The 27065-nt window shown below is 36.7% G+C and overlaps 2 protein-coding genes across 2 annotated transcripts; one reads left to right on the top strand and one right to left on the bottom strand.

Annotated features, from left to right (window-relative positions):
- The first annotated feature begins 1995 nt into the window (after positions 1-1995).
- On the top strand, positions 1996-14346 carry LOC149827586 (P-loop containing nucleoside triphosphate hydrolases superfamily protein). The gene is made up of 22 exons (XM_090018536.1): positions 1996-2244; positions 2976-3131; positions 3240-3323; positions 3817-3936; positions 5344-5457; positions 6021-6113; positions 6376-6465; positions 6844-6914; positions 7211-7285; positions 7437-7524; positions 7714-7772; positions 7868-7931; positions 8038-8103; positions 8655-8813; positions 8975-9079; positions 9571-9806; positions 9952-10021; positions 10104-10160; positions 10276-10338; positions 11486-11548; positions 11881-11960; positions 12372-14346. Exons 1-22 carry the CDS (start codon positions 1996-1998, stop codon positions 14152-14154), a joined length of 3945 nt encoding a protein of 1314 aa, XP_089874662.1. The 3' UTR covers positions 14155-14346.
- Positions 14278-16865, bottom strand: LOC149827585 (heme oxygenase 1, chloroplastic-like). The gene is made up of 4 exons (XM_090018174.1): positions 16667-16865; positions 15811-16034; positions 15003-15110; positions 14278-14484 (listed from the first exon to the last, which is right to left on the bottom strand). Exons 1-4 carry the CDS (start codon positions 16854-16856, stop codon positions 14392-14394), a joined length of 615 nt encoding a protein of 204 aa, XP_089874300.1. The 5' UTR covers positions 16857-16865; the 3' UTR covers positions 14278-14391.
- Between the last annotated feature and the right edge of the window lie 10200 nt (positions 16866-27065).

Genomic DNA, 27065 nt, shown 5'->3' with positions numbered 1-27065 from the left:
GGTTTCATCAAGCCACCCCGATGCATTTACAAACCAGTGCATGGTCTAGACACAAATGGTCCGGGTCCAGCAGGGTCCATTTATAAGGAGGTTCTGACAACTGAAGATATTGTATGACTCGAGTCCATTTGGTGAATCACATACGCCCCCTTTTGAAATCTAAACAACTCGAGCATAGTCATCATGGGTGCAAAGAAAACATGGCATTGGTTTTGCTTAGGTTGCAGTCTTTAGTTTACCCTAATCGTCACTCTCTTGAGAGAGAGAGAGAGAGAGAGAGAGAGAGAGAGAGAGAGAGAGAGAGAGAGAGAAGAAGATGAGGAGGAGGAAGAATGGATGGGATATGCATCTGTTTAAGGTAGCTTTACATCCATATGAGGGAACACACTTTAGGCCTTATTTGGATGATACATACCGAAACTTGGGTTACTAAACTTTGGCTTTGGGAAACCCAAGTCTATAACATCTTTCTTTGACAATAACTCTAAATTTGGGTTCATTATCAGAATCGATCTGAATTGTCGAAATGAAACAGGGGTCAATTCGGGCAATTTCTTATCTACATCGATAGGATGCTATCCTAGATCGATCCACTTGAGTGTTTTAAACAATATATTTATAAAAAACTAAAGTAAAGAATCAATCTTTCAAATGGCCCGATTTACAAAACTATCTGATTTGATTCTATTTTTTGAGAAGATTTGATTCAATTTGGATCAATTTTATCTTTTTTTGGAAAACCAATTTTTACAACATTGGTCTTTTTTCTCTTCTAAACCGGCTTAGAGGCATGTCAACACATAGATGGTACCTAATGACTGGGAAAACGGGTCAATCTATGTTGAGTCCGTATCCAAGCCCAACTGTGTTAAGATCCACGAGGTGAAATGAGATAGCTGCAGGATAAGGTTTCTCTAGGGCTGCCAACGGGTCGGGTATCCAACCCATCTGGGTACGCGTTAATGCACCCAAATAACAAATTACAGGGTTTGGGTTTTGTGGGGACACAAAAATGGAATGCCAAACCCGGATCCACATAATTTTACAATTTTTTTATTAAATATATATATATATATATATATATATATATATATATATATATATATATATATATATATATGTATAATACTTGGGTCGGGTTGGGAACTCCGCAAAAACTCTGGATCGTGTTGGGTACCCAAAAAAAATCATGACTCAAACCCGACCTGCATATTGCTTGGGTCAGATTTAGGTCAACACATCCTAAACCCATATCTAGAAATTCGGGTAGGGTACTTATACAAACCCAACCCATTGACAGCCCTAGGTTGCAGTATCCTAAGAGGAGGGGGTTATAGGTTTGAATCTCACGGGACTATCCTCCTCCTCTATTCAATATCAAAGAAAAAGGTCCGGATCCATATTCAAGTTGGATTTTGCTTAGTCTCTGTTGATCCATACCTATATGCAGCAAACCATTAATTGAGCCATCCATATTCCATAGTACCCGACCCACCTTTTGAGAGCGCACCATCGTCAAAGGCCCCACCGAGCCACCGACCATTCAAACGGACATGGATCATATGGGTTATCCGATCCATAAGATTTGCCCACACACGTGGAGGGCTTGTCTTGTAATTTCGGCCAAAAGCGTAGCCTTTTGATTACACGAGGCGCAGCATTTCAAATCTCCAAACGGTCTACTAAAATTTGAATCTTGCGGTCTTGACCGTCGATCAAAAACCATCTCCACCATCGGATCATCTGAAGCCGTCCCTTCCATCGAGACAAAATCCAAGACCAATGCGAAAGGGACGCAGAGAGATTTTGAAAGCACCCAACGTCCCTCATCTCTCTCTCTCTGAGCCCTAATTCTGCACTCGATTTTCCTATCAGAAAACCCTAGGTTTGTTTCCATCGCGAAAACCATAGTTCGGCTCTTACAGTTTCTTGTCCTTCTTTGGACTCTGGAATTTGGGCTTTAGGTGAAGAAGAGAGGAAAATTTGGAAATGTCAATGGTTCCAGAGCCCGGAAGTGTGCCTCGGAACCGGTTTTCTGCTCAAGAACCGCCCCTCTTCCTGTCGGAAACCGATCCCTTTGGGTTCTCCCCAGCCATAACGAGATCTGCATTCAAGGAAGGCGTTCCGGTGCTCGGTGGTGATCAGGAACGAGACAATGATCAGTTCGATGCGGGATTGATCGCGCCGACTCGGAGCTTCGAACTGCATGAGGATCCTAATTTTTGGAAAGATAACAACGCGCAGGTGCTTCTTGAGCGCTTTTAGGCTTTTTTTTTTTTAATTTCTTCTCGTTCAGTGGAGATTATGTACGCACTGTTGTTTCCGTGGTTTCAAAATTTGTTTTCATGTTCAAATATTCTTTTTGAAATTTACTCACGTACGGATCTAAGGTTTGTTTGGTGATTTCTGTCATGCAATCTTGACGATCTTGTGCGAGTCACTGAGGAAATTATGATGTTTCAGTGATCTCTGGTTTTTTCTTCTCCCGATGAGGACAAACTTTCGGATGCCCTAAGAGAGAAGTTTAGGTCCTGAGTAGCTGAATCCAAATGCTATTCCTTTTCTAAGATGCATCTTTTGGATTTACGATCGTAGATTTTGCGATTTTCTTGGTGGGAAGATGATTAGCTAGAGGAGATTTTATTTTATGTGTTTGCTTAGAAAAGCCTTCTTTACTTGGAGGCTTGTTGTTTCTGTTGGATGCTTCATTTTACATTTTTGTTCTTCTATTTGTTGAAAAAGGTTTCTTTTTTAAGATAGATGGCGGCTTAAAGGTTTTGGAGGTGTATATAGCCTGTTTAACTGCACGGGAACACTTCGAGCTTATAAGAACTGCTGTTTTTTTTCAATATTTTGTTGCATCTCTTAGTGAAATCTTACTCAAAACCATGAAGTATCAACAAGAAAACAGCGGTTTCAATTGGCATTCGACTGATTTAATCTAATGTTAGTTTCTGTTGTTCTTTAATTTGCAGGTCATCATCAGAATTCGACCCCTCAACAGCTCTGAGATATCCCTTCATGGTCATAGAAGGTGTGTCAGACAAGACGGTCCTCAAAGTATCACTTGGATTGGTCAGCCACAGTCTCGTTTCACATTTGACATAGTAGCAGATGAAAATGTCAGTCAGGTAATGTGGTTACTTGTTTTGTTTCTTATATGATGAATGTCTTGTGCCATCTATTTTAGCACCTTTTCTTTTGGGTGATTCTTATTTTTAATAAATTTCCGTTTACAGGAGAAGCTTTTCAAAGTGGCTGGATTGCCAATGGTAGAGAATTGCATGGGAGGATACAATAGTTGCATGTTTGCGTATGGTCAAGTATGTTGAAAAATTTCAGGCTGGATTTGCATTTCCAAATTGATTCCTGTTAACCTAGCAATTTGCAGACATTCATGTATATGCTTTTTTGTGAACTAATCCCTCTTCTCAGAGAGATTATTTTAACCAACATACCCTCTTATGTTTTTCCTGTTTCATGGCATGATTGTCTGTATCCATGTTGGTATGTCCTTGCTATAATAAACATTGTTTCTCATATTCTGCTCTTGTTTTTTTTTTTTTGCTTAAAGAAATTGATACTCGTTCCAATGAATCTTTTGTACTGCAACTGTTCCATTGAATTGCTGGTTGGCATTTTGAGAACTTGGATGAATAAGGACCCTGATGTTAGGATGGCATTAAGTGCAAGATCTTCTGCTAACTCATTCTAATGATGCCTTTTGGTCAATGCAGAGCTTGTAGTAGGTCTCTGCTTGATCTCTCTTGTCTGTCTGGTTGATGATATCTTGTTCTTGTTGTTTTCCAATTATAGACTGGAAGTGGAAAGACTCATACAATGATTGGAGATATTGAGGGAGGAACCCGCAGACATAGCGTGAATTGTGGGATGACACCTAGGGTATTTGACTATCTGTTTTCAAGGATTCAAAAGGTAACCCTATTTTTTTTCATCTAGAATTGTATCTTGGGAAGTGGGAAATTGTTTTTTTTTGTCAGTTCTATTGTTTTGTTGAACCAAAGAAAATATTCCAAACTTTCAAATATTAAATATGATTCTATTGAATGTGTTGAAAAACCAAAACATTGAATGCTTTCACAAGAAGATTGAATTTAGAAAAAGATAACTAGGTGCGTTAAATTTTTGTTCTATGATTGGAGCGGGTCTTTTTGGCATTTGGAATCAACTCAATCTCTACTGCCATTTTATAAATGATATTAATCAAATCAATCTTTAATCACCTTTTATAAATGTCTTTGATGTTAATGTTGAAGTTCGTTTACCACATCTCTCTTTATATATGTTATTCATTAGTGATAATCAAGATATGCTTAACTATCCTTTCCAAAAAGATAATATACCTCTATGTCACATTGGTATGGGTACAGCATGAAAATTTCAAAAAATGAGGGTATGGGTACACGTATATATATATATTTCTATATATATATATATATATATATATATAGAGAGAGAGAGAGAGAGAGAGAGAGAGAGAGAGACTTTTGGGTCTGAATCATGAGAACATGGGATCTGAGTTGGGTCTTAGCTTCGTTGACCAGGTTTGGACTTGTCGTCAATGAAACCAAGTTATAAATAGCCCTTCCCCCTTCTCTCTCTATCTCTCTCCAGTTTCCCTTTCTCTCTCTCTGCTTTTTCTTCTGCTGAGAGAGAGAGAGAGAGAGAGAGAGAGAGAGAGAGAGAGAGAGAGAGAGAGAGAGAGAGAGAGAGAGAGAGAGAGAGAGAGAGAGATCTCGGTTTCTCTCTCTCTCATTCTTCTATCAAGGAGGAGGAGGAGGAGGAGGAGAGTTTCAGGAGAGCAGAGAAGGAGGGGCGGCGGGACCAAAATGGCACCGCTCTTTTGACTTTATGTAAAACAAAAAAAAAGCTCAGGTCTGAGTTGGACCCAACCCGCGGGCGTACCCGCACTGCCTCTGGTACCCATCCTAGTGTTGACACGACACAGGTAGGCCGACTATTTTGGCGTGTCCCGGTTACATAGTAATACCTCCATCGAGGTCATCATATGTTTCCCATGGGCCATGGATGCATTAGTGATGTTGACAGTTCACAATGGCTAAAGAACAATGATGCTTGACCTTTTAAGGATGTAAGTGGCGATTCATTGTCCTCTTTATATCCAATCATCTAGATGTCTGACTTCATGCATGATGTAATGGCAGTATGGGACATGTTCAAGTTACATATTTGTCCTTTAGGGAGGAGAATTTTGTCAATTCATGCATGGCATATGACCTTTTTATAACGTTTTGAATTATGTTAATAGGTTCTCAATTGAATGTTGTCTCATATTAGTTGTTTGGTTTGTTGCTATTACAGGAAAAGGAGGCACGGAGGGATGAGAAGATAAAGTTTACTTGCAAATGCTCTTTCCTTGAAATATATAATGAACACATCTTAGATCTTTTAGATCCATCCTCTTCAAACTTACAGGTGTGTGGCTGAACACTTTCTACATCTCTAACCTTTTCTATTTTTGGCAGAGATATTTATTATTTGCTTTTCAGGCTGGTGATAGCATAATGAACAACTTGTTTCTGCAGGTTCCCTTTTCAAAACTATTAATTTGGATGTACTATTTGGTTTGGTAAAAATAGATATGTAATCAATCCTTAGTGATGTGAAGAAAAGTATCTTAAGCTGTTTGGAAGTAAACTGGGAATTAAAATCCAAAAATTTCGAACATTCTAATCCATATATTAGTGTGTTATCCATTTTCTCTGCCATGTTCTGAAAACTTATTGAAATAATTTTTTTAGCAAAGCACTGCAAATGAGGTGTTCTTGACGTGTCCCACATTTTGTTGCCAATTAAATGGTCACTACTGTTGTTTCTGAAACTTGTGGAGGGAGCATTCTTGACTGGAGTTATTGTAGAAGTTATGCTTTTCTGATATTACATCATTCTAAATCACTATTGCTTACAAATACAGATTCTAAGCACAATATTTCTGAATGTTTTTATCTAAGTAATTATGATAATGACATTGTGCTTAGATAAGAGAAGATGCAAAGAAAGGTGTGTATGTGGAGAACCTCAAAGAGTTTGAGGCTTCAAGTGCTCGTGAGGTCATGCAGCAACTTCTTCAGGTCAGATACATGCACAAATGATCCCTTATGTTTCACATAAAGATTTCACTAACAAGCTAGCACTAATACTAATATTTTTAGTATAGTTAAATAGGATGTACACACAAGTTAACTTGTAAATGTTTAACATGTTGTAGACCTTTACGCTACCATGTTTTTAAATTTAATTGCACATCTTGTACATGAGTTGACACTTGGTCAGATTCTTGCAATTATGATGAATGTTGCTACTGACATTTTTCTCCTTTATGTTTGTACTCAGGGTGCAGCAAATAGGAAAGTCGCTGCCACAAATATGAATCTTGCTAGTAGTCGTTCTCATAGTGTTTTTACATGTGCTATTGAGAGCAAGGTAGATTTCTTTTTTATTCTTTAATCAAGCTTCTACAAGAGTGAAAGATGATAATGATTTAGTATGATATCTTTTGACCAAAGTAATCAATTAATATCTGTTGCTAAAGAATTCTTATTAGAACATCATTCATGCGGTTGATATGTTAAAAGTTTGTTTTGTTTCAAAACTCTTTCAAATATAATTTCTTTAGTTATTCCTGCTTTTCAATGCTAAAAGAAAATTCTAATGCCTGATATTGATGCTGCATACTATTATCTTATATGTTCACCTATGTCCTCTTGTTTGATATTTCGTTGTCAGATTCTTTTGGAATTTCTTTGCCCAGACATAAAATTGATGAGTGAGATTGTTAACTTTCTCAATTTGTATATGTAGTGGGAGATACAAGGCATAACTCATCATAGGTTTGCTCGTTTGAATCTTGTGGACCTTGCTGGGTCAGAAAGGTAAAATGCCTTGGCAATTCTGTGCATTAATTAAAGGTTCCTTGCTATCAACAAATCTTCAAGGTTATCGACTTTTATTTTCAATACTAAACTCAAGACACAGTCTACCTAACCAATGATAGAGCAGTACACTGAAAGCAGTGCACAGAGAGCAGTTCCGTAGCGATCTTTAATGTGTTTCATGTATCAACTTGGTAAACTGAATTGACCAATCAACTAGCAAAATCGAATGGAAAAATCTGTTCTCTTTAACATTCTCAATTCCCTTCTTGATGTTAAAATGATTCTTCTTACAGGCAAAAGAGCTCAGGTGCTGAAGGTGAGCGCCTAAAGGAAGCAACCAATATTAACAAGTCACTTTCTACATTAGGGTACTTTTTATTCTAACATTGAGCATTTTTTAAATGTTCTTTTTTAATTTTTATTCATAGTTTTTTTGTTATTATTTTTCTTTTTCACTAATAGATGTTGAGCATGAATGAAGTTAATATGATTATTCACTAAAAGTTTGTCATTATGTAGGCTGGTGATCATGAATCTTGTGAATATCTCTAATGGAAAGGCACAACATGTTCCTTACAGAGATTCAAAGTTGACCTTTCTTCTTCAGGTTTTACCCTAGATGACATAATTTTAGATATAGTTGAAAGTCCTGGTTTCTGCTCATTTGCCTAAAATATGTAGAATCAACATGCAATTTGATTGTAATGAATGTTGTTTAGAACTATGATGATTTACTTTATGTTTTTTGTGATTTTTCTAGAAACTTATTGATTTTTTCATTTTTTTTGTTCAATAGGATTCATTAGGTGGGAATTCCAAGACGATTATGATTGCAAATATTAGCCCGTCTAATTGGTGAGGAATTTTAAAATTTGAAAATGTAATGGATTTTTTATGGTTGATTCTCTCTCTTGATTATGTAGACATTTGATATCACACTTTTGCTGCAGCTGTGCATTGGAATCGCTGAGCACTTTGAAGTTTGCCCAGCGAGCTAAGTTTATTAGGAATAATGTACGGTTATACTATTCTCAAGATCTTGCCTTTAATTTTGTTCAAACACTGTTGCATTTTACATGTTTTGTTCCATTATAAGAAGCTCTTCTCAACCATTTGGCAGGCAATTGTAAATGAGGATGCATCAGGAGATGTCCTTGCTATGCGCATGCAGATTCAACAGCTCAAGGTAATGTTGCTACTGTAAATTACCAGAGTTCACTATCAGTTCCTCAAATGAATTATTGCTCTTTGCCTCTTGAGACTAAATAAGTTTTTTTTTTTTTTGTTGATACGAAGTGCAAGCAGTGTTTTGCAGCTTCTGCAAGGCCATGTGTACATTATTTGTTTTTTAGGACTAGAGTACTGGTGATTATATGTGGTTTGATTTTCAGTATCTCATCATGTCATCTTAGAACATCGAGCATCTGAAAGTTTGAGAAAAATTTAAGATGTTTTTTGCACTTTTTTCCCATGTGCATGTATGTATGTGTATATATGTACATGCACATGCATGACAATCTTTACAATAATAAAAGTCAGCCTGGGTTCTTTGGACAAAATACAAGCCATTTAAATGTGTACTACCATTATTAGTTTTTTGCTAAATAAGTGTCACAAGACAAAAAAAAAGTTCCTGGAGGTTCATCCTCGATTTTCATTTTCCCACATTACAAATTTGGTTGGTATGACAAATTGTGTTATTTACTGGTGTACTGCATCTTCTTTATATGCTTGCAGAAAGAAGTTAATCGCTTGCGGGCTTTAGCCAATGGGGGTCCAGATAACCAGGAAGCTGATAGTTTGAGCACATGCTTTCCTGGTTCACCTGGATCATTTAAATGGGATGCATTGCAAGGATCATTGAGTCCACTTACTTCTGACAAAAAGTGTTTCAAGGTAATCTTACTTGGCTTGAGTGATGTCAGAGTTATCCCAAAGTTTAATATGGACATAAAAATCATTCAACCTATGGTTATGTCAACTTATTTGTGTAAATGTTCATAGATGACATTATAAATCTTCCTTTTTCCTCCTTTTTTCCCCTTTCAAATTCACAGAAGAAAGATCTTGAGGCTGCTCTCGTAGCTGCTATTAGAAGAGAGCAGGATAAACAAGCATCACTGAAAGCATTGGCCGCTGAAAATCAGGCCACACTGCAATTGGTTCGTGCATTTACCTGTTTGTATTCTTATTCAATTACCTTAAGTAACTAGTTTCAGAGCTGAAAATTAGATCTGTAGTTAATTTCTGGATTTTTATTACAGTTTGTTGTTGCTTCTTTTCCTTATCTTCTATGTTAGTTAATTTCTGAGAGTAATCAACATAACATTTTTCCTTGAGCCAAGATTAGTTTTCAAAAGGATTTCTGAAATCTTCCCAAACTAAGATGTCATTTTCTTCTGCACCTAGAATCACATGAAAATGTCAACAGAAAATGTTATTCTAGTGGATTCTTGAGTCTCTTTTTTAATAGATAATAAACTTTAATTTAATAAATTCATGAAATTCTATCATTATAAATACAAAGAACTTCCTGATTGGGTAGTAGATCATACCCAAATTATTCGAGAATTTTATAATTGGTTTTATTTTGAAAAAATGTTAACGTTTTTGTAGTCTTTGAAGGCTTACTTTGAGAGTATGATGATTTCAGGCAAAACAACGAGAAGCTGAAATCCAAAGCTTGAAGATGAGACTGCGGTTTCGTGAAGGAGGAATAAAAAGACTAGAGGCTCTTGCTTCTTCAAAGATATCTGCAGAAGGACATCTTCTAGAAGAGAAAAGGGAACTTATGAAAGAGATGGATGTTCTCCGAGGCCAAGTGGATCGTAACCTAGAAATAACAAGGTTTGCCATGGAGAACTTGAGATTGAAGGAAGAGCTTAGAAAGTAAGCAATTACAGTTTTATTTTAATGCTAATATATTTGTATTTTGTATTCAAGGACATGTTCTTCTATTGCAGTGTATAAATGCAAAATGTTTTGTCCAGATAAGTGATTAATATATTGTAATTATGCTGTGTGGTTAATACAGATTTCAGTCATTTTATGAGGATGGTGAAAGGGAGATGCTCATTGAGCAAGTTGATATACTACAAGATAAGGTATTGAAGTATTTTCAATCAATAGAATGCTTTATATACACTTATGCGTTATTTTATTAATACAATTTCTTGTTTTTTTTAGCTACTTGAAGCACTAGATTGGAAGCTTATGCACGAGAAGGAAATGGAAAGAGTTCAGGTTCATGATAATATGTTAATGAATAAGAAAATAATATTCCATTTTTTGTTATCTGCATTTCTATCTCTCAAAAGTTACATTCCTTTTGTTAATCTTTTCGTATTTTATATTTCAGAAAGGAAGCACAGGGTCAAGCATCCTCATGGGCAATGATGATAATCTCTTGACTTCTAGTCAGGCAAGAAACAAGTTTTATAGTAGTTTAAACTTTAAAGTTGTTTTAGGTATACAACAGTCTATGCCACACGGACTCATCAAGGGGGCGACGCACCCACGTTGACATGCCCCGACATGGGTGTGGACACAGGTGCGGCTTCGGACACTGTCAACCAAGTGTTGGACTCGGTCAACGCACTGGGGCCGAGTCTGTCCACATTTTGGACTCGGTCAACGCACTGGGGCCGAGTCTGTCCACATTTTGGACTCGGTCAACTTTGACCGAGTCTTTTTTTGTCCATTTTTAGGGCAAAAGACATATAAAAACTAAAAAAATCAATCTTTATATATATATATATATATATATATATATATATATATATATATATATATATATATATATATATAGCTGTGTCCCCGTGTCCAAATTTTTTTAAATTGCTCCGCACACGTACCCGCACCCGCATCCGCATCCGCACCCATGTGACATAGGCAACAGTCTTATCAATTAGAAAGTCTAGTGATGTTGCTTTATGATTTGATCAACTCTCTAGAGAATGCTAAGATGAGTTGTGCCATTGATCGCTTTTGATAGTTGTGATCTTAGAACATTCAAACTACATTTGATTGCTGCAGGTTTTTTGTCCTAAAGGCCTTAATAGGAGGCTCAACTCTCTGACTTGTAAGAAGTTGGGCAAGAGGTCACATGGGAAAAAAAGATCGATCTTAATGTCTAGTAAGACTTGGGTTTCAGAGAAATCTAGAAATCCATTCTTGTATGCCTTGTTATACAAATGACAAAGCTTTGCCAATAATTTAGATGATAAATTAGGATTTCCATATTGTGAAAAATTTACTTTATTTGGTAAAAAAACGTAGACTCAATGTATATTCTCATATCATTTATCTTACATAAGCTTTCATCATAGGTCCAACTGTGAAGCTTTTCCCAACTTAGTCAATGCAAGGGTAAATGCTGGAAATGCTTTCATCAAACAAATGCAATATTACAATCTGTTGCCCTGAAACATTCTTCCCACCCCCTGGCCCTCCTGTGCATGTGTGTTTTCTTTTAAAGAAATTTAATGTGTTTGCTGTGGATGTTGCAGTTTCTTATTGTAGTTAGTTTACTTATTTTGGGTTGCTCTATTTGTGGCTTCCATTAGCAGGATATATCATCACATCTGGACTTTTCTTCCATCAGTGAAGAGAACGAAATCCTTCAAGTACAGGTTTGCTTCTTTGGAATGAAATCCTTCAAATAATCTCAAATTTGATAGAGGTGGATTGTTACGAAATCCTTCAAATACTTCATTTCACTAAAAAACATTCTGTACACTAAAAGCTTGTTGGGAAACATTTTTCATGAGTTACTGGTTTTCTCACAGAATGTTAAAGAATCTCTTTTAGTGTTTGCTCATACTTTCTTCCCACTTCCGAAGATTTACCATTCACCATTGCCTTTCAAAATTTTCTACTTTACAATGTCTTCCCTTTCAGTCTTCTCTATGTTGGGTGAAATGCCTCAAATAAATTGCTGAGCAATTTAAGAAATTCTTTGTAGGCTATTCAGTATCAGAGGGAAGTGGAAGCACTACGCAAGAACTTGAAAGCTTGTCTTGATGCTAAGGAGAAATTGGAGAGGTTTGGACAGACTCTATATGCTACTGAGTTTATTTTGGTATTTCTATGCATAGAGTAAATTAGAACACCAATAAAATAATTGAGAATACCACTGAATGTTGTGAAAGAGAAAAAGATGCAGCGTAAACTAAAAAAATTTCCACTTAAGCCTTAATTTTGTAGCTGATGATTAAGTATCCTAAGCTGTGGTATAAGTCTGCAAAGTGCCCAAAGTGGCGTAAGCTGCAGGAAAGCTAAGCACAGTGTCCAACTTGTCCATTTTTTTTTCTGAAATTTGGTCTGTTTATTTGGCATTTGTTGATGCTTAATGAACTTGGCTGAGGATTTCCAGCTTGCTCTCCTGTTATGTTGGTCTCGTTTTATTTGATAGCCTTTTTCGATTCATAGATTTGTTTCTTCCTCCTATTACAGGAGGGTTGATGATTTGGTATTGCAACTTGAAGAAGAGAAGAAGGCTACAGCTAATATGAAAGAAGCAATGAAGCACAAAACCGATGATCTCAGAGAAAACGATCCAGGAAACAGCATTATGTCTGATCAACTGGAACTTAAAGCCATGGTTGATGCAATTGCTGCTGCTAGCCAGAGAGAAGCTGAAGCCTATGAAACTGCCATCTTTCTAGAAAAAGAAAATAATGAACTGCGGAAAAAGCTGAAAGTTATGATGGAAGATAATGACAAAGTGATTCAGCTGCATGAGGGCACAATCTCACTTGATAACACAAAGGAACAGGAAAGAAGTAACATAGAAAAAATTGATGACCAAAATATGTTCTCTAATGTTAGCACAGGCATTTGTATGGAAGAAGACCATGATGATCTCTTACAAATGAAGAATGTCAAATTACTAGAACAGCAGCTACATGAAATGCACGAAGAGAATGACAAACTGATGGGATTGTATGAGAAGGCAATGCAGGAAAGGGATGAGTTTAAGAGAATGCTTCAGTCTTATGAGAATGATGTTGATGAAGCCAAAGTGTTTGAAGATGTAGATGGATATGCAGAAGCAGTTAAGCTGCCTGCTGAAGTTGAAGCCAAAGTGTTTGAAGATGTAGATGGATATGCAGAAGCAGTTAAGCCGCTTGCTGAAGTTGAAGTGTCGAGGGAGGAACTAAATATGGCTTTGAAAAAGTTGGATCTAGCAGAGGGCAAACTTGTCCAAGCGATGAAGACCATGAATGTCTTCAACATAATCAAGAAAACATCCTGTGAGATTGAAAAGCTCCTCAAGGATATTGAAATAGCTGAGGATAATAATTGGATGAAGGAACAAGAGATTGCATTCCTCAAACTCATATATGCTGAAACAGAGGAGAGGCAATCCAGATTCAATAGTAGATTTCATGCTTTCAAATTGTACATGTCAAAATTATGTGAAACAAATAAACAGTTAGACCAGCAAGAAGCTCAGGCAAGGGTTAAGGAGAATGAGTTTTCATGCCTTGTGGATCAAAAGAAGAAATGTTTAATCAACCTGCAAGCTCAGAGGGAGAATCTGAGGAGTTCATATTCAGAGGCTCAGGAACAAGAAATTGCCACGAGTAACATCATTGATGCCTTAAAGGCAAGACTTGAAGTTGCTGAAACTCGGAGGAAAGAAACAGAGAAGGCGCTATTTGTGGATAACACTAACAAACCAGGCTTTTCATCACAGAGCATTAGATCTTTGCAGTTAGGTAAAGCTGCTGAATTGTTGAAGTCGGAAGAAGAGAGAACAAAACTTCCAGTTGAGTTGAAGCATGCAGAAGGGAAGCTTAAGCGCATAAGAAAAGCAGCAGAACAGTTGAAGTTGCAATGTGAGGCATTGGATTTTGAGTCTCAAAGCAATGAAACAGAGATAATTGCAGCCAAGTGCTCCTTACAGGATGCCAGTCTTGAGCTGCAGAACATTATTTCAGAAAGAGAGAGTCTCACGCAGTTAAGGGAGGATGCACTGGGGGAGCTCCAGTGCTTGATACTCAGTTATCAAATTGTGACCTTTGAATTAGACAGTAAAGAGGAAGTGATAAAGATTCTTGAAGAGGAACTACAGACAGGATTGAGATTTATGAAGGAACTACAAGAAGCAAAAGTAGCTGCAATGAAAAAGACAAACCAAATATTGGGGGATAAGAAGTTAGAAGAAGCGCTAGGGGATATACAAAATGATTTAATTGAAGCTAAAGCTTTTCTGGTTGACAATGTAAGATAGCTCTTCTTGGAATATTTGATATGTTTATGGATTTTATGAACTACACTTTTGGCCTTGAATGATAGTGATCATTCAGCCGATTCTTTCTCGCAGTAAAATGCATAGTTTCTGTAAATTTTTTTATGGCTGAATCTCTCTCTCTCTCTCATATCTATAAATGGATGAGAAACATAACAAAGACTTAAAGTTCACATAAATCTGAATTACATCAAATTTAGTTCAAGCATGTGATACTACTTAAGAGACTATTAAGTTTAATATCTGAAACGAGTAATGGAATGATATCTTGGTTTCTTCCAAGCAATGGCTTCTTTCTTCTTTGCACCAGTTCTGCAGAAAAAAGAAAGAAAAGAAAAAAGTGGCAATAAGAAATAAAATCTCGCCTTCCATTTACCAAAACGAAAGTATGAAAACATTCTGTTAGTTTGCCTTGGACACAAAATACTGTAATGAGCTGACCCGGAGATTAATCTATCTGTTGATTTGAGTCTATCTACTTTATGAGATATGCAATCCTAGCTCTTTTACATCTACAACAGCATGGCCTATCTGAGGGGATCTTACTTCAGTTGGACTAAAAACCAGCTGTCACTTGAGATTTGGTTCGAATATCACCGAGGAAACTTGCAGTCAACATCGAACCGATGTCAGACATGTTTTGAGTCCTTGATGTCAGAATGGAACGTTCAACCTGACTCCACAGAAACACTTGGGCAAACCAAAAATAGTCCTTCTTCCCAAGTGAAACTAGGTGTGTTGAACTGGACCATGTTTATTCTATTTGAGCAGGAACACAGAAACAACAGAAAAAATGTGGCAGAGAATTTGCTAATAAATGTAGTTCTTACTTGAGCAACTTGGTTGAGCTTCTCCCTTACACTCTGCAGCAGTCGGCTGAGTTCTCCATCCCACTTGTAGAAATCCAGTTCGTGATTCTCCAATAATTTTTTGGAAACCTGAAAATCTGAAAACTGTCAGGCGTTTTTGTCATTTGATGAGTTGGAAGATGGGAACTAATTACCAGGACATTTGAAGCATTGTATTGCTTATACTTTCAGATTTTTTGGCCTATGCAACTCGTTTGGACCTGCTCTAGTTTGAGAAAAAATAGGGTGGCAGCAAAATTGTGCAAATTGCATGAGTTATGGATCCAATCAGGCTTCATAAGACAAAGTTAACTCAGGAAAGAATTGGCTGAAATGCCAATCAGTAACCAATAAACTGGTGCCATTTCCCAACATGCCTGTAAGTTTAGCATTAACTTGATCTCCTTGCCTTACTAGACTTTAGTTAAATAGATTAGCACTGTTTGGATATCATGGATTCCAATACAATCACGTTTGCGGTCAGCACCTTCCACAGAAAGAACTAATTAGGAAAATAATTGGATTGGATTATGCCAAAAGGATATGTATGCGACAACAATTTGGCAGAATCTGACCCAATCAATTATAATTCGTTATTTCTTCTAGTTGAATGTGATAATATATTGTTTGGTGCAAACAAATTTCAGGATTGTTCAGCATCTGCTGAAATATGGCCCCAGTTCATGAACTCTACGTGCCCAAGAATTATGTCAAACGTGACCAAGTTCATGAAATTGCAGCACTTTCATGCTAGATATTTGTATTAAAATGATCAAGTTTATGATGGAACCTTCTTTCCAATAATGCGGCCACCTGCACTGTGAGCAAAATATATGTTGTAAAAATGGCAAACAAATGCTTGGAGATCCTTGTTTGAGATCCCTTCAAGATATGAGGAATAGATTATCCCAGAAGGTGAAGGTTTTGGGATTGAGTAGCCTTGCTCCTGGAACCAGCTGAGGTCCTTCTCTAGCTTCTCCCTCCTTTCCAGGCCTGTATTTCTCAACTCTGCATCTGAATTGAAAAAAAAAAAAAAGACAATTGGTTAACCTTGCACAGGCAACTTGGTGCATGGTACACAGCAACTCGAAGCAGCTTGGCCTGGTTCACGAGATTATAAAGGAGCAGATGTACCCAAGTTGATTTGGTCCGAGTTTGACTAGCTGTGCCCATGGTTTTGTTGATTGATGGACTTGGACAAACTTCAGAATGTTTGACAGTTTTTTTTTTCTTATAACGAGGAGGAACCACCATCATGGTTTAGATGTCCCATTATGGGCCAAGAGGTGCGACATTGACCATGGCTCTGTTTCGATGTCCATAGTGTAAAACTCTATGAGTACTCTTCCCAGCCCACAGGGAATAGTTTTTCATTGGCCTTGACCTTGCAGTAGGGATGTCAATGAACCAGATTTTATCTGATATCTGACTGAATTCGATTGGATGCAGATATGGTTCTGATTTTTTGCTACCCAATCTGAGAAATATTCTAATTTGACAGATATCCAAATCTGGTTACATGTAAAAGGCAAATCTGGTATGAGATTGTCACCATCCGAATTCGAATCCGTTTAGCCTACATGGCAAAGAGAGAGAGAGAGAGAGAGAGAGAGAGAGAGAGAGAGAGAGAGAGAGAGAGAGCTTACAAGCAGGGTATGCTGCACCCCACACAATCTTTTCAAGAGTGGCATAGAGAATTTGGTTGTCTACGAGAAACTGAAGATATCCTTTAATGGTGGGCTCCCATTTACTAGCATCCATGAAGTCCCCAACATGAAACTCCATGGATGCACTCCTCATCTCCTCCACAAAGCCCCCACTCTTACTTGTATCCATGGTTTTTCCTGCAACTGCAAAACTCAAATCATTCTTATCCATCCTTAGAATATTTATAATAATCAACCCTTAATTCCTTGGATTTTTGTATGACGAGACTTTCTTGGCATAATCAATCATTGCTTTTACCAATGGGGCTCCCCGCTTGTCTGTTAGGAGCAGCTGGTGCACGTCACCTTGTGTTGGGACGTTTCGGGTTCAAAACCCAATGGTACAATTGTATAACTGGTAGGATCTGCCTAACACTAGCTTGCCTTTCAAAAAAAAAAAAAGTCTATCAATCATTGTTTTTTATTTATTTGGTTTATATTAATCAATATATAGGTTAGCTTACCTATTTTTGAAGTTCTTTTTTTTTTATGAATGGAGAACGGAAATTCTTTGCATTTTTTAATTAAGGCATTTTATTATCAAGGGTACAAAGAGATTTGATACGCACCAAATTGTTAAAAATCCTAAGCAACTGTTTTGGGCAATGATGACGTTTAATTTGGTTTCTTGCACGTTTGGCATCTGACTAGAGAGATGAAGTGAGCCAACAAGCAAGGCAATTGGAGGAGTGTAGCATAAGATGAGAAGGCGCATTATTTGCTTGAGGTGAGAGATGGCTATTTGTCACAAGCACAAAATATCCAATATTTTCCTAAAAGATAGACACTACCATTTCCTTTTGAATTGCCAAAAGGTCATTCTTTGTGAGGCTAGTTAGATAGGGAATGATGTTAAATATTAAGGGCTATTATTTTATTTTTATTTTTTTTTTGGGGGGGGGGGGGGGGGGGGGGAGGTTTTTAAATATGAATAAGGAGGCCTTAGATGATGAAATATAAAAAAGTTTGGCAACCTAACTTAGGTGCATATATTATTAATAATATGACTCAATGTAATAAATAAATGGGAGATTGCTTTGTGGCAATACAATTAGTCAATGTAATAAATAAACTAGGGAAGATGACACCTTACCTAATTTGAGCGAGAGAGAGAGAGAGACTAGTTAGACAATTTTGGACCAGATCTCAAATTGAAGAGCTCCCTCCCCTCTAGGCTCAGCCTGACTCTTGTTATGCACAAATTCAGGAAAAAAGGAGTTTGACCTGTTAGTATGATGACTACTTCGATTCAGAACCAGACCTTTTGTTTGGATTTATAACCCGAAGAACTGTACCCAGCACGAAGACCTGACCGCGTTGGCTCAGCCTGCTATACCGCCAGCAGTGTAAAACTCTAAGTCTAGGACCCCTGCCCCTGGCGCCTATGCTATGTGTTTGCTTGCGCAGAGGGCTGACGCCCATGGGAATCAAACCTTGACAGACCGTCTAGCAGCTAAGGCCCCACCCCACTACGCCAACCCCCCTTGGGGCATTCAGAACCAGACCAGCATTAGACTAAATGTAATTGGATGTTTTTTTTCATAACCAGACCTGCCTAGACAAAATCCAATTACATTCAGTCTATGCCAATAAATATGGGTTATTATAAATACTAGTCCAAAAAAATAAGAAAATTTAGAAAAGAGAAGTATGCTGGGTTGACTGGATCTTGTGTGGTTATCACCATGAATACTCGCTACTTGGTCCAGGTGGGTTGAGATCGGATCTGGGTATGGGTTGGACCGATCCGCTAAGTACTAAGTTTGGTCTCTTTTGCTATTATTAATTCATTTATTCGTTTAATTTATTATTTATTTTATATCAGTTTTTGCCAACTCTAGCCCACAGCTGACTATGCCAGCGGGTCGGGTTTGGTTTGGAATTAGCATCCAACTAACTGATTGGCATTCTTTTGTATTTGATAAGAAACCTACATGAATTGATTACGCACGATCTGACGATCTCACATCTCACTCGACTCAACTGTTACAAATATTGCCAGTATTTTGAGCTTAATGAAATGAGACCTTCCCAATAAATTTTTTATATATTCAATGTATAACCTTTTTCTGATATATCTTGGTTTTGTTGCAATTTTATGAGTTCTATTTTATTTTATTTATGTTTTCTCATTTTTTAAAATTTAATGGTTTTATATGCACTTATTATTGTGATTCTTAGAAAGCTTGTTTACTTGTCACAATCACATGATTCAAAACTTATTTTCTATTAAGCAGACGTTGTAGATCATATCCATAGTGCACACGAGCCGGGCTCAAGCCTAGCTTAGGCTAAAAAAGCAATGGACTTGGCTCAGGTCAAGTTGACAATTTTTTGAGATAAGTTTCGAACCCCACACCACAAACAAGTTAACACCCTACCCCCTTGGGTGAAACCACCTTTTATGCTTTTTATCAAACACAAATTCTACATATCCTAAGACTGGTCATTATATGACTGTATCAGCAAAGCTTAATTGAATTTAATTGGGTTTGACTGCTTCATCAAGCTGGGCTAGTTTGTGTTTAACGTGCTTGCGCTTTTATTCAAACTCTGCATGTTTACTTGTTTGGACCAGTCTGAGCCATGCTAAAAAATATGAAAAGTATTTTTTACTCAATAGTTTCGTAACTTCATTAGCATATAAATAAATAAATATGCAAAATGAAACATGTTAAATGGGTTTTTTTCAAGTTTTTTTTTTTATTTTATTTTTAAATTTTGACAGTACAGATGTGATCTATATACTTAATTATATAAGGATCAGCTCTTGAAGTGTTCAATTCCGACACATGGGTGGCTTTTTATAATGTTCAAAAATCTTTATAAATTTTTGAGGCTTCAAATATCATTTTTTCATTGAAAACACATGATATAGATGTGGATTCCTAATAAATCGACCATGCCCAACACATTTATGGGGTCGAAACCGTGGGGTTTATATTTGGTACTAATGAAGGTACAAAACTGAGTTGAAAATTACATTTTATATTGTATTAACTCAATCTGACAATAGATGTTTAGTGTGGTTTGTTTACTACCTATCAAACCTTAGATTGTGTTTTTTCAAAGCAAAAATATGATTATTTGAGTTGTAAAATGTTGGTATATTATAGACAATTAATTTTTTAAGCCCTTAAAAAACCTGATTAGAATTCACAATCACATGATTCACACAACTCATTTCTTACGAAACAAACCTCATAGATGCTTAGAAGTCAGGATCACATGATTCAAAACTCATTTTATACTAAACAAATCTTGTAGATCATAGGGTCCCATCTATAAAAAAAATAAAAAAGATTAAAAGAAAGTGATTTCTACTCAATAGTTGCATATGTTCAGATTGGATATAAAATACAACCATATCTAATTTATATGGAGATAAAACAAATGGGTTTGGATATAGACTTACATGTAAGGCTCTGTTTGGGAGCCTGTAATATGACTTGGCAATGAATATCGGGCTAATGTTTGGGAGAAAGAGTTGGGAGGGAATCAATATTTTTTGGTTGGCAATCAAGCTGACTCCAACTCCTCCAAAATACCTAAAGGACCCGACCCAGCACGATAGGCGCATGTGTGTGGTGGGCATCCCACTCTCATGTTCTCAAGAACAAGTGTATGAGTTCACAAGTGGCTTATAAAGCTCACAAAAAACTCAAGCACAAGCAATATGGGACTATTCAAAACCAACATTTTCCAAAAGGTAAAACCAACCCACGTTTCTTCTTGGAATTCTCTCTCCCCTCCTTCTTATACCTAACACAAACCACTCAGATTGTTTATCTTCCTTTTAACATGATTCAACAAGCAATCGATAATTCACGATCAAAAGTATAATACTGCTTGTAGTAGTGTCCTAGAGGTAGATTGGGCCTTGAATCTTGATATGCCTCCGGTTGAAAACATCCTCAAGGTCTTTCTTGAGCCGAGCCGAGCCGCGAGCCAAATAGTGAGCTGCTCATCTCATTTCCCAGCCCTAGGTCTACCTCTGTCTTTTCAGCAGACCTAACTGCACTTTATGTGTTTGTGAGCCTATCATTCAAACATCATTTTATCATTTTCATGTGTTGCCAAAATGTAGCGTTGGAGTTGTAAACTCCAGAGTGTTTTGGTAACATAACTGCTCCCAACATCTGAAGCTGTTGGGAAAACTTCAATGCACCAAGCACTAAGGGGGTGCTGGGAAAACCACAACTCACCTGGATTTGAACTTGCAAAGTCCCAACACAAGGTGACGTTCACTAACTGCTCCTACCAGGAGAGCCCCAAATTTACAACCGGTTTTAGAAAGCTAGAAGCCCAACATGATGGGAGCTTTACCCTTTGAGTTCTATTGAGCATGTTTGAATGCCATGGATTTACGTACATGTTGATCAAGGTTGGATTTGATGTGGATCCCAAACTAGATCTGACCTTCTCTCCAACGGTGGATCTTAGATCTGAACTTGAATTCGTTTAAGGGTGCATTTGGATACTTTGGAGGAAAAATCTCACTCCAAAGAAATATCAACAAAGAGAATTCCCAATCTTTTAGATTTCCATTGTTTGGATAACAGAGGTGTGCTCAATGAGTTCCTTTAAAATCTCGAAGCTTCCTATTTATAAAATGGATATATAGATGAATTTTAGAGTTTTAGCAACCAAATTTTTTTCGACAGAGAAAGCTGGGGTTAGGCAGACCCCTACCGGTTATACAATCATACCATTTGGGGTTCGAACCTGCAACGTACCAACACAAGGTGACGTGCACTAACTGCTCCTGCCAGACAAGGGGAGCCCCCGTTGATTCATGGCCTCTAATTTATGAAAAACTTGAAGCAAGTACAAACAGAAGCGGCACCCTCATAAAAGAAGGGCACTTGTTTTATGTGTCCATCAAGGCCAATTGGTTTAATTTGGGTCTAAACAGAGTTCAGTTTAGATTCACCTAGAGATAATTTGGTTCTACTGGGTCTAGGTTGATCCAACTTACCCTAACATGATCAAATCAAGTCTGACGGGATCAATTTAAAGACAGTCTGCTTAAGTTTGATCCAATTAAACTAGGCCCAAACTGATTAAAGTAGATCCAAACTAGTCCATATCAAATCCACTAAGGCTCCATTTGGAAAATGGTAGTCGGAAAGAGATTAGCATTTGAAAGGATGGGAGCTGTCAAATCATGGATTTGGCAGCTACCATGGGTCCACCCGTAGGAGGTGGTAGTTATCAAATCCAGAATTTAGTGCAAATATAAAGGGAAGAGAACCTCACTCCCCATCCCAAATGCATAAACGCCCACCAAGCTACCAGTTTCCAAACATAGCCTAAATCCATTTGGATAGGATCCAACCCCCTTCAAATTGTACTTGATCCAATATTGTTTGATGCACTATGATACATATGCAAGTGAGTAGATCCCAAGTTGATTCAATTAGACCCAGTCTAAATCCAAATGCATCTAATCCAATCTAGATTCCAAAGTTGCAGTCATGCCACATTAGCTTTGGTGGGGTAAATGGATCAGGTATGGTCAGACCTCTTATTTGAAATATTCAAATCAATGTTTTATATTAGATCCATGTTCAGATTGGATCTAATCCGATTCATTTGCAGTGTGCATGTGAAAACCTTGATTTTGGTCTTCTTTTATAGGTTTCAATAATCACCATATATTTTTTGGATTTGAATGCAATCATAGATCATGGTATCTAATTGGAATCCAGATCACGAAATTTGGAATAGATTTCGATCAGGTAGAATCTAACCCGCATCTGATTAATTTGCAGCAATAATTGAGCAATCAGCCCCACCGTCACTTCCATTATTTAAATTTTTTATTTTTCTATTATTTACCAATAAATAAAATTTTTTGTTCTCTCTCTTTTTATATATATAGTCACTAGAATATGAGAACTAATGTGTGAACTGCGATTTTTATGGGTTTTTTTTTCTTCTCTGGAATCTAGCCTTGCGGATGTGATCTACATGCTTGGTTTTATAAGAACCCACTCTTGAATCATCCGATTTTGATGCATAAATGAGATTTTTCTAAAGCTTTAAAATCAATGACTCATAATCTTCATAAATATTTAAGCATTACATAACCCAATGATTGATTCCTAGCAATTTTACCATGCCAAACACATCCACATGGTTGAATTTGCAAAAAAAAAGTGTTGGAAATGCCCATATTTCTAGTTTTCATATTCTAGTGACTATATACATACTTGGTAAGGAAGGCAGAGACGCGGCTGGATATTCGATGAGCCATTATGTTGTGCCATATTCTAGCACAAATCCGCCCATTTGGATGACAGATGGTTAGAGAGGGATAGGGAGGACGAGGATCAGGGGAAGAGGATGATGATGATGGGGGATATTGTGCATCATTGGGAGAACTCTCGAGAGTCTTGAGTGTTCTGCGAATTAAATAACTCTAATAAGAGATTTTAAGATATTTAGTATTTTAATTATCCTACCCACAAATAGATCCAAACAAGTGAATCTAATACGAGTCCGTGACAAGTAATTAGAATTCTATTTCTCACAAATTTCTTCATATCTAAACGAACCCTACGAAATCCATGATTTCTGATTTGATGAGGAAGGATTAAACCAGGGGCTTGTAAATTTGAAATCTTCAGAGCATTGACAGAGAGGATTGAACCCTCGATCAGTCATCAGATCTCAAATGCACCTGTTGTGTGTCAACCTTATGCCCGATATATATATATATATATATATATATATATATATATATATATATATAGAGAGAGAGAGAGAGAGAGAGAGAGAGAGAGAGAGAGAGAGAGTATAATAACTAATGTATGAACCACAATTTTTATGGATTTTTTGTTCTTTACTTTACTTTTGAATCCAATCATACTGATGTGATTTACAAGCATAAACAAGATTTTTTTTAAGGCTTTAAAACCAGACTCATAATCTTAGCGTTCAAAAATCACATTTTTCATAAAAAATACACGATCCAATAGTTGATTCCTAGCAAATTCATTATGCCAAGCACATCCACATAATTGGATTTGCAAAAAAAAGTGTTAAAAATGCTCGTATCTCTAGTTCTCATATTCTAGTTCTTGTATTTCAATTCTCATATTCTAGTGAATCAGGAGAACTGAAATATGAGAACTAGAAGTATAGGCAATTCCAACACCTTTTTTGGAAATGCAACCATATGGATGTGCTTGACATGGTGAATTGGTTAGGAATTATTTATTTTTGATGAAAAATATCATTTTTAAATGATTGAATATTTATGAAGATTATGAGGTATTGATTTTTAAAGTCTTAAAAAATCTCGTTTATGCATCAAAATTAGATGATTCAAGAGCAGTAAACATGTAGATCACATCCGTATGGTTTGATTCAAGAAAAAATAATAATAATAAAAAACCATCAAAATCGTGGTTCAGACATTAGTTCTCATATTCTAGTGATTATATATATTTGAGTGCAACCCGGTTCCTGTTCTCAGCGTAACAAGGGCATAACACGAAGAACAACCGTTCTAAGGATGCGGCGGCGAACGCATGTCCACACGTCCACTGTTGATGGCGACGTGGTTCAACGCGCTATCAAACAGAGTGATTGTGACTTTCCGAAAACAATCACCAGAAACAAGGACACTTTGTTTGTATGCGTGCGGCTCTGAACTGCTCGTCCCTGTTCAGTAAGTTGTGAAATCATGTTATCTTTCAGCTTTTGAGAAGATCCCTCGGAAACTTCCATCTCCAAACACCAAACTTCAAAACATCCCCACCACCTGCATGCAGTAACACGCACATGGAGATGCGTCAACACCTGCTGGCTTTCCAAAATCTTTCCTCCTGTCGTTTACCATATGCAACAAATAATGAGCATTTTGAGATCATGGAGATCAAATCACAAGCACATGTACCATCGATGGTATCTTTCTCTGTTTACGATCAGAAGAGTATCACACTACCATGCCACTTCTCTATCAACTACATGATTGATCCTGTTCAAATTGAAATTGACATTTTTTCCCCCAAATTTAAACCAACAAATTTTTTGAATCGTAGAGATTGGTCCTGTTCTCACACTCTTGGTGCAAAACTTGATGGTCAATGTTATCAGAATCAAATCAAGTCAATTGGACTGGATCAACCTATTCGGATTGAATCCATTCACTTTGGGGTCGAATCGAGCCCTAACTCAAAAATTCACTGATTTTTCCCCTGAATCGGCAAAATCGACTTGTATTCGAGCTTAATTGGGTTGGAACTGAACCTTTTTTATTCTTTGTAATTTTTTAGTTTTTTTATTTTTATGTTTTTTTTTTTAGTTTTAAATTGACTGATTGATCTCCATTCTATTCGAGTGTGAATAGCTGATTCTTTGAATCGATTCATTTTGATGACATTGTTGATGGGGCTATGCGTGGTTGGTAGGAGCTGTCACTGCATGTCACCTTGTGGCGGGACGTTGCAGGTCCAAAACCCAGTGGTACGTTGAATAGTAACTGGTGGGGGTCTGCCTAACCTCAACTTGCCTTTCAAAAAAAAAAAAGTGTCAATAGGCCAGGTTTACCTAGACTTGACCTGAATCAAACCCTATAGGATTCGGGTATCGTGATAAATGATAAGACCCGATTAAGATCGAGGTCCGGACCTAAAGGTCCGATTAATACATGAACCCAGTGAAATTACCACAGCCGCAGTTACCAATATGGTCAATGGGGGGCGGGGGTCATGGGTTATGTATCAAGATGAAGCCTCAGGATCGAATCCCACTGGCACATGGGTGCAGATGCTGTGTTATCATGGTTCGGGCATGTAAGGCTGGGTGGTCGTGTCCTCAACCCCGAGTTTTACCGTACAGGAAAGCGGGCCATAAAGTGACCCAATGCTCGGTGAGGGTTTTCCTTTGTAATAAAAAAAAACATTGAAATAGTGACACGATGCATACCTAATAATTGTAATATATGTGTTCATATAATGTTAGACCTTTTGTATTAATGATAAATAAATTATATATCTCTTTCAAAAAAGAAGATAAATAAATTATATATAACTCAGCGAATATATTTGCACTTTAGGATATGGTACTCTCTAGCTGAATCTCATAGGTGCGAGCTTTATTTGGCCAATTTGATTTCGTGAATGCATTCAACATAATTGATTCACTAAAAAATGCATTTTGGATTGGGTGAGTTCAACATAAAAACATGATTTTCTTAATATTGAAAATTCGAGGCATTATATATCATTAAAACTTATAGCCTTAAAATACCTGCTCATACAACACAATCGAACCATCTAAAACATGTTTCTCACTAAGCAAACGATACAGATCATATCCATAGGGCTTGATTCCATAGTGACAATTATTGCGAGATTTTATGAAAAATCTTGTAAAAATATCATGAGAAATTACTCAAAAGTTAAAAATGATATTTTCAATTTTTTGTTAGTTTTTCCTTAAAAACATAAATATCATATTTTAAATGCGATGTTTATGTTTTTATCAACTATTTATCATGAAAAAACTGTATGGTTTTTATTTTTTAAATAAATTTTTTATATTTTCTTATAAATTTTAATTTTAATTTTTTATTCCCAATATTTTGCCTAAAACATGCAAGATTTAAAAAAAAAAACAATTTCTTGCAAGTTTTTGGCTGTGATTATTTTGCCATTTTTTTACTTTTGTCACTATGCTTGATTCACAAAAAAACAAGAAAATGTGAAAAAATGGTGGTTTGTTGTAGATGATATGGTGCTATAGAGGGCAGCTAATATTTTCATTATAACTCATGTTAACATTATAAACAAACACTATATACCGATATTTCTAATGTTTGCTACCCTCTTGAGTAAGGAATCTCATAGTAAAAAACTGTGATATTTTTAATTTTTTAATATTTTTTGTACATTGGAACCTCCAGAATCAATGTTGTCAATATCCGTGCGTATCGGCAGAAATTTGATACGATACTGACCTGAATCGGCTATTTTTTAATAAATATAAAACATACTTAAAAATATTTTTTAATATTATTTTAATGGTTTTAACATATGTCATGTTTTGATTGATACAAAATATTTTATTATTATTTTTTAGCCGATTCAAAATGATTCACTTGAGAATCGGTATCGACCCATTTCACTTGAATCATTGGCCAGTCGATACCCATACAGACAACATTGTTCCAGATGTGATCTACCAGAACCAAACCCTATAGGATCCGAGTATGGTGATAAATAACAAGACCCGGGTCCGGATTCAAAAGTCCGTATTAATACAAGGACTCGAGTATAGTTTGTAAAATTTTATACCAGACCCCATCAGACCAGTAATTTTTCAATGT

This window comes from Nuphar pumila, chromosome 10, assembly GCF_984573655.1.
Source record: "Nuphar pumila chromosome 10, dmNupPumi1.hap1.1, whole genome shotgun sequence".
NCBI classification, from domain to species: Eukaryota; Viridiplantae; Streptophyta; class Magnoliopsida; order Nymphaeales; family Nymphaeaceae; genus Nuphar; species Nuphar pumila.
The sequence above is the reverse complement of the archived record's forward strand: the minus strand, read 5'-3'. Positions and strand labels throughout refer to the sequence as shown.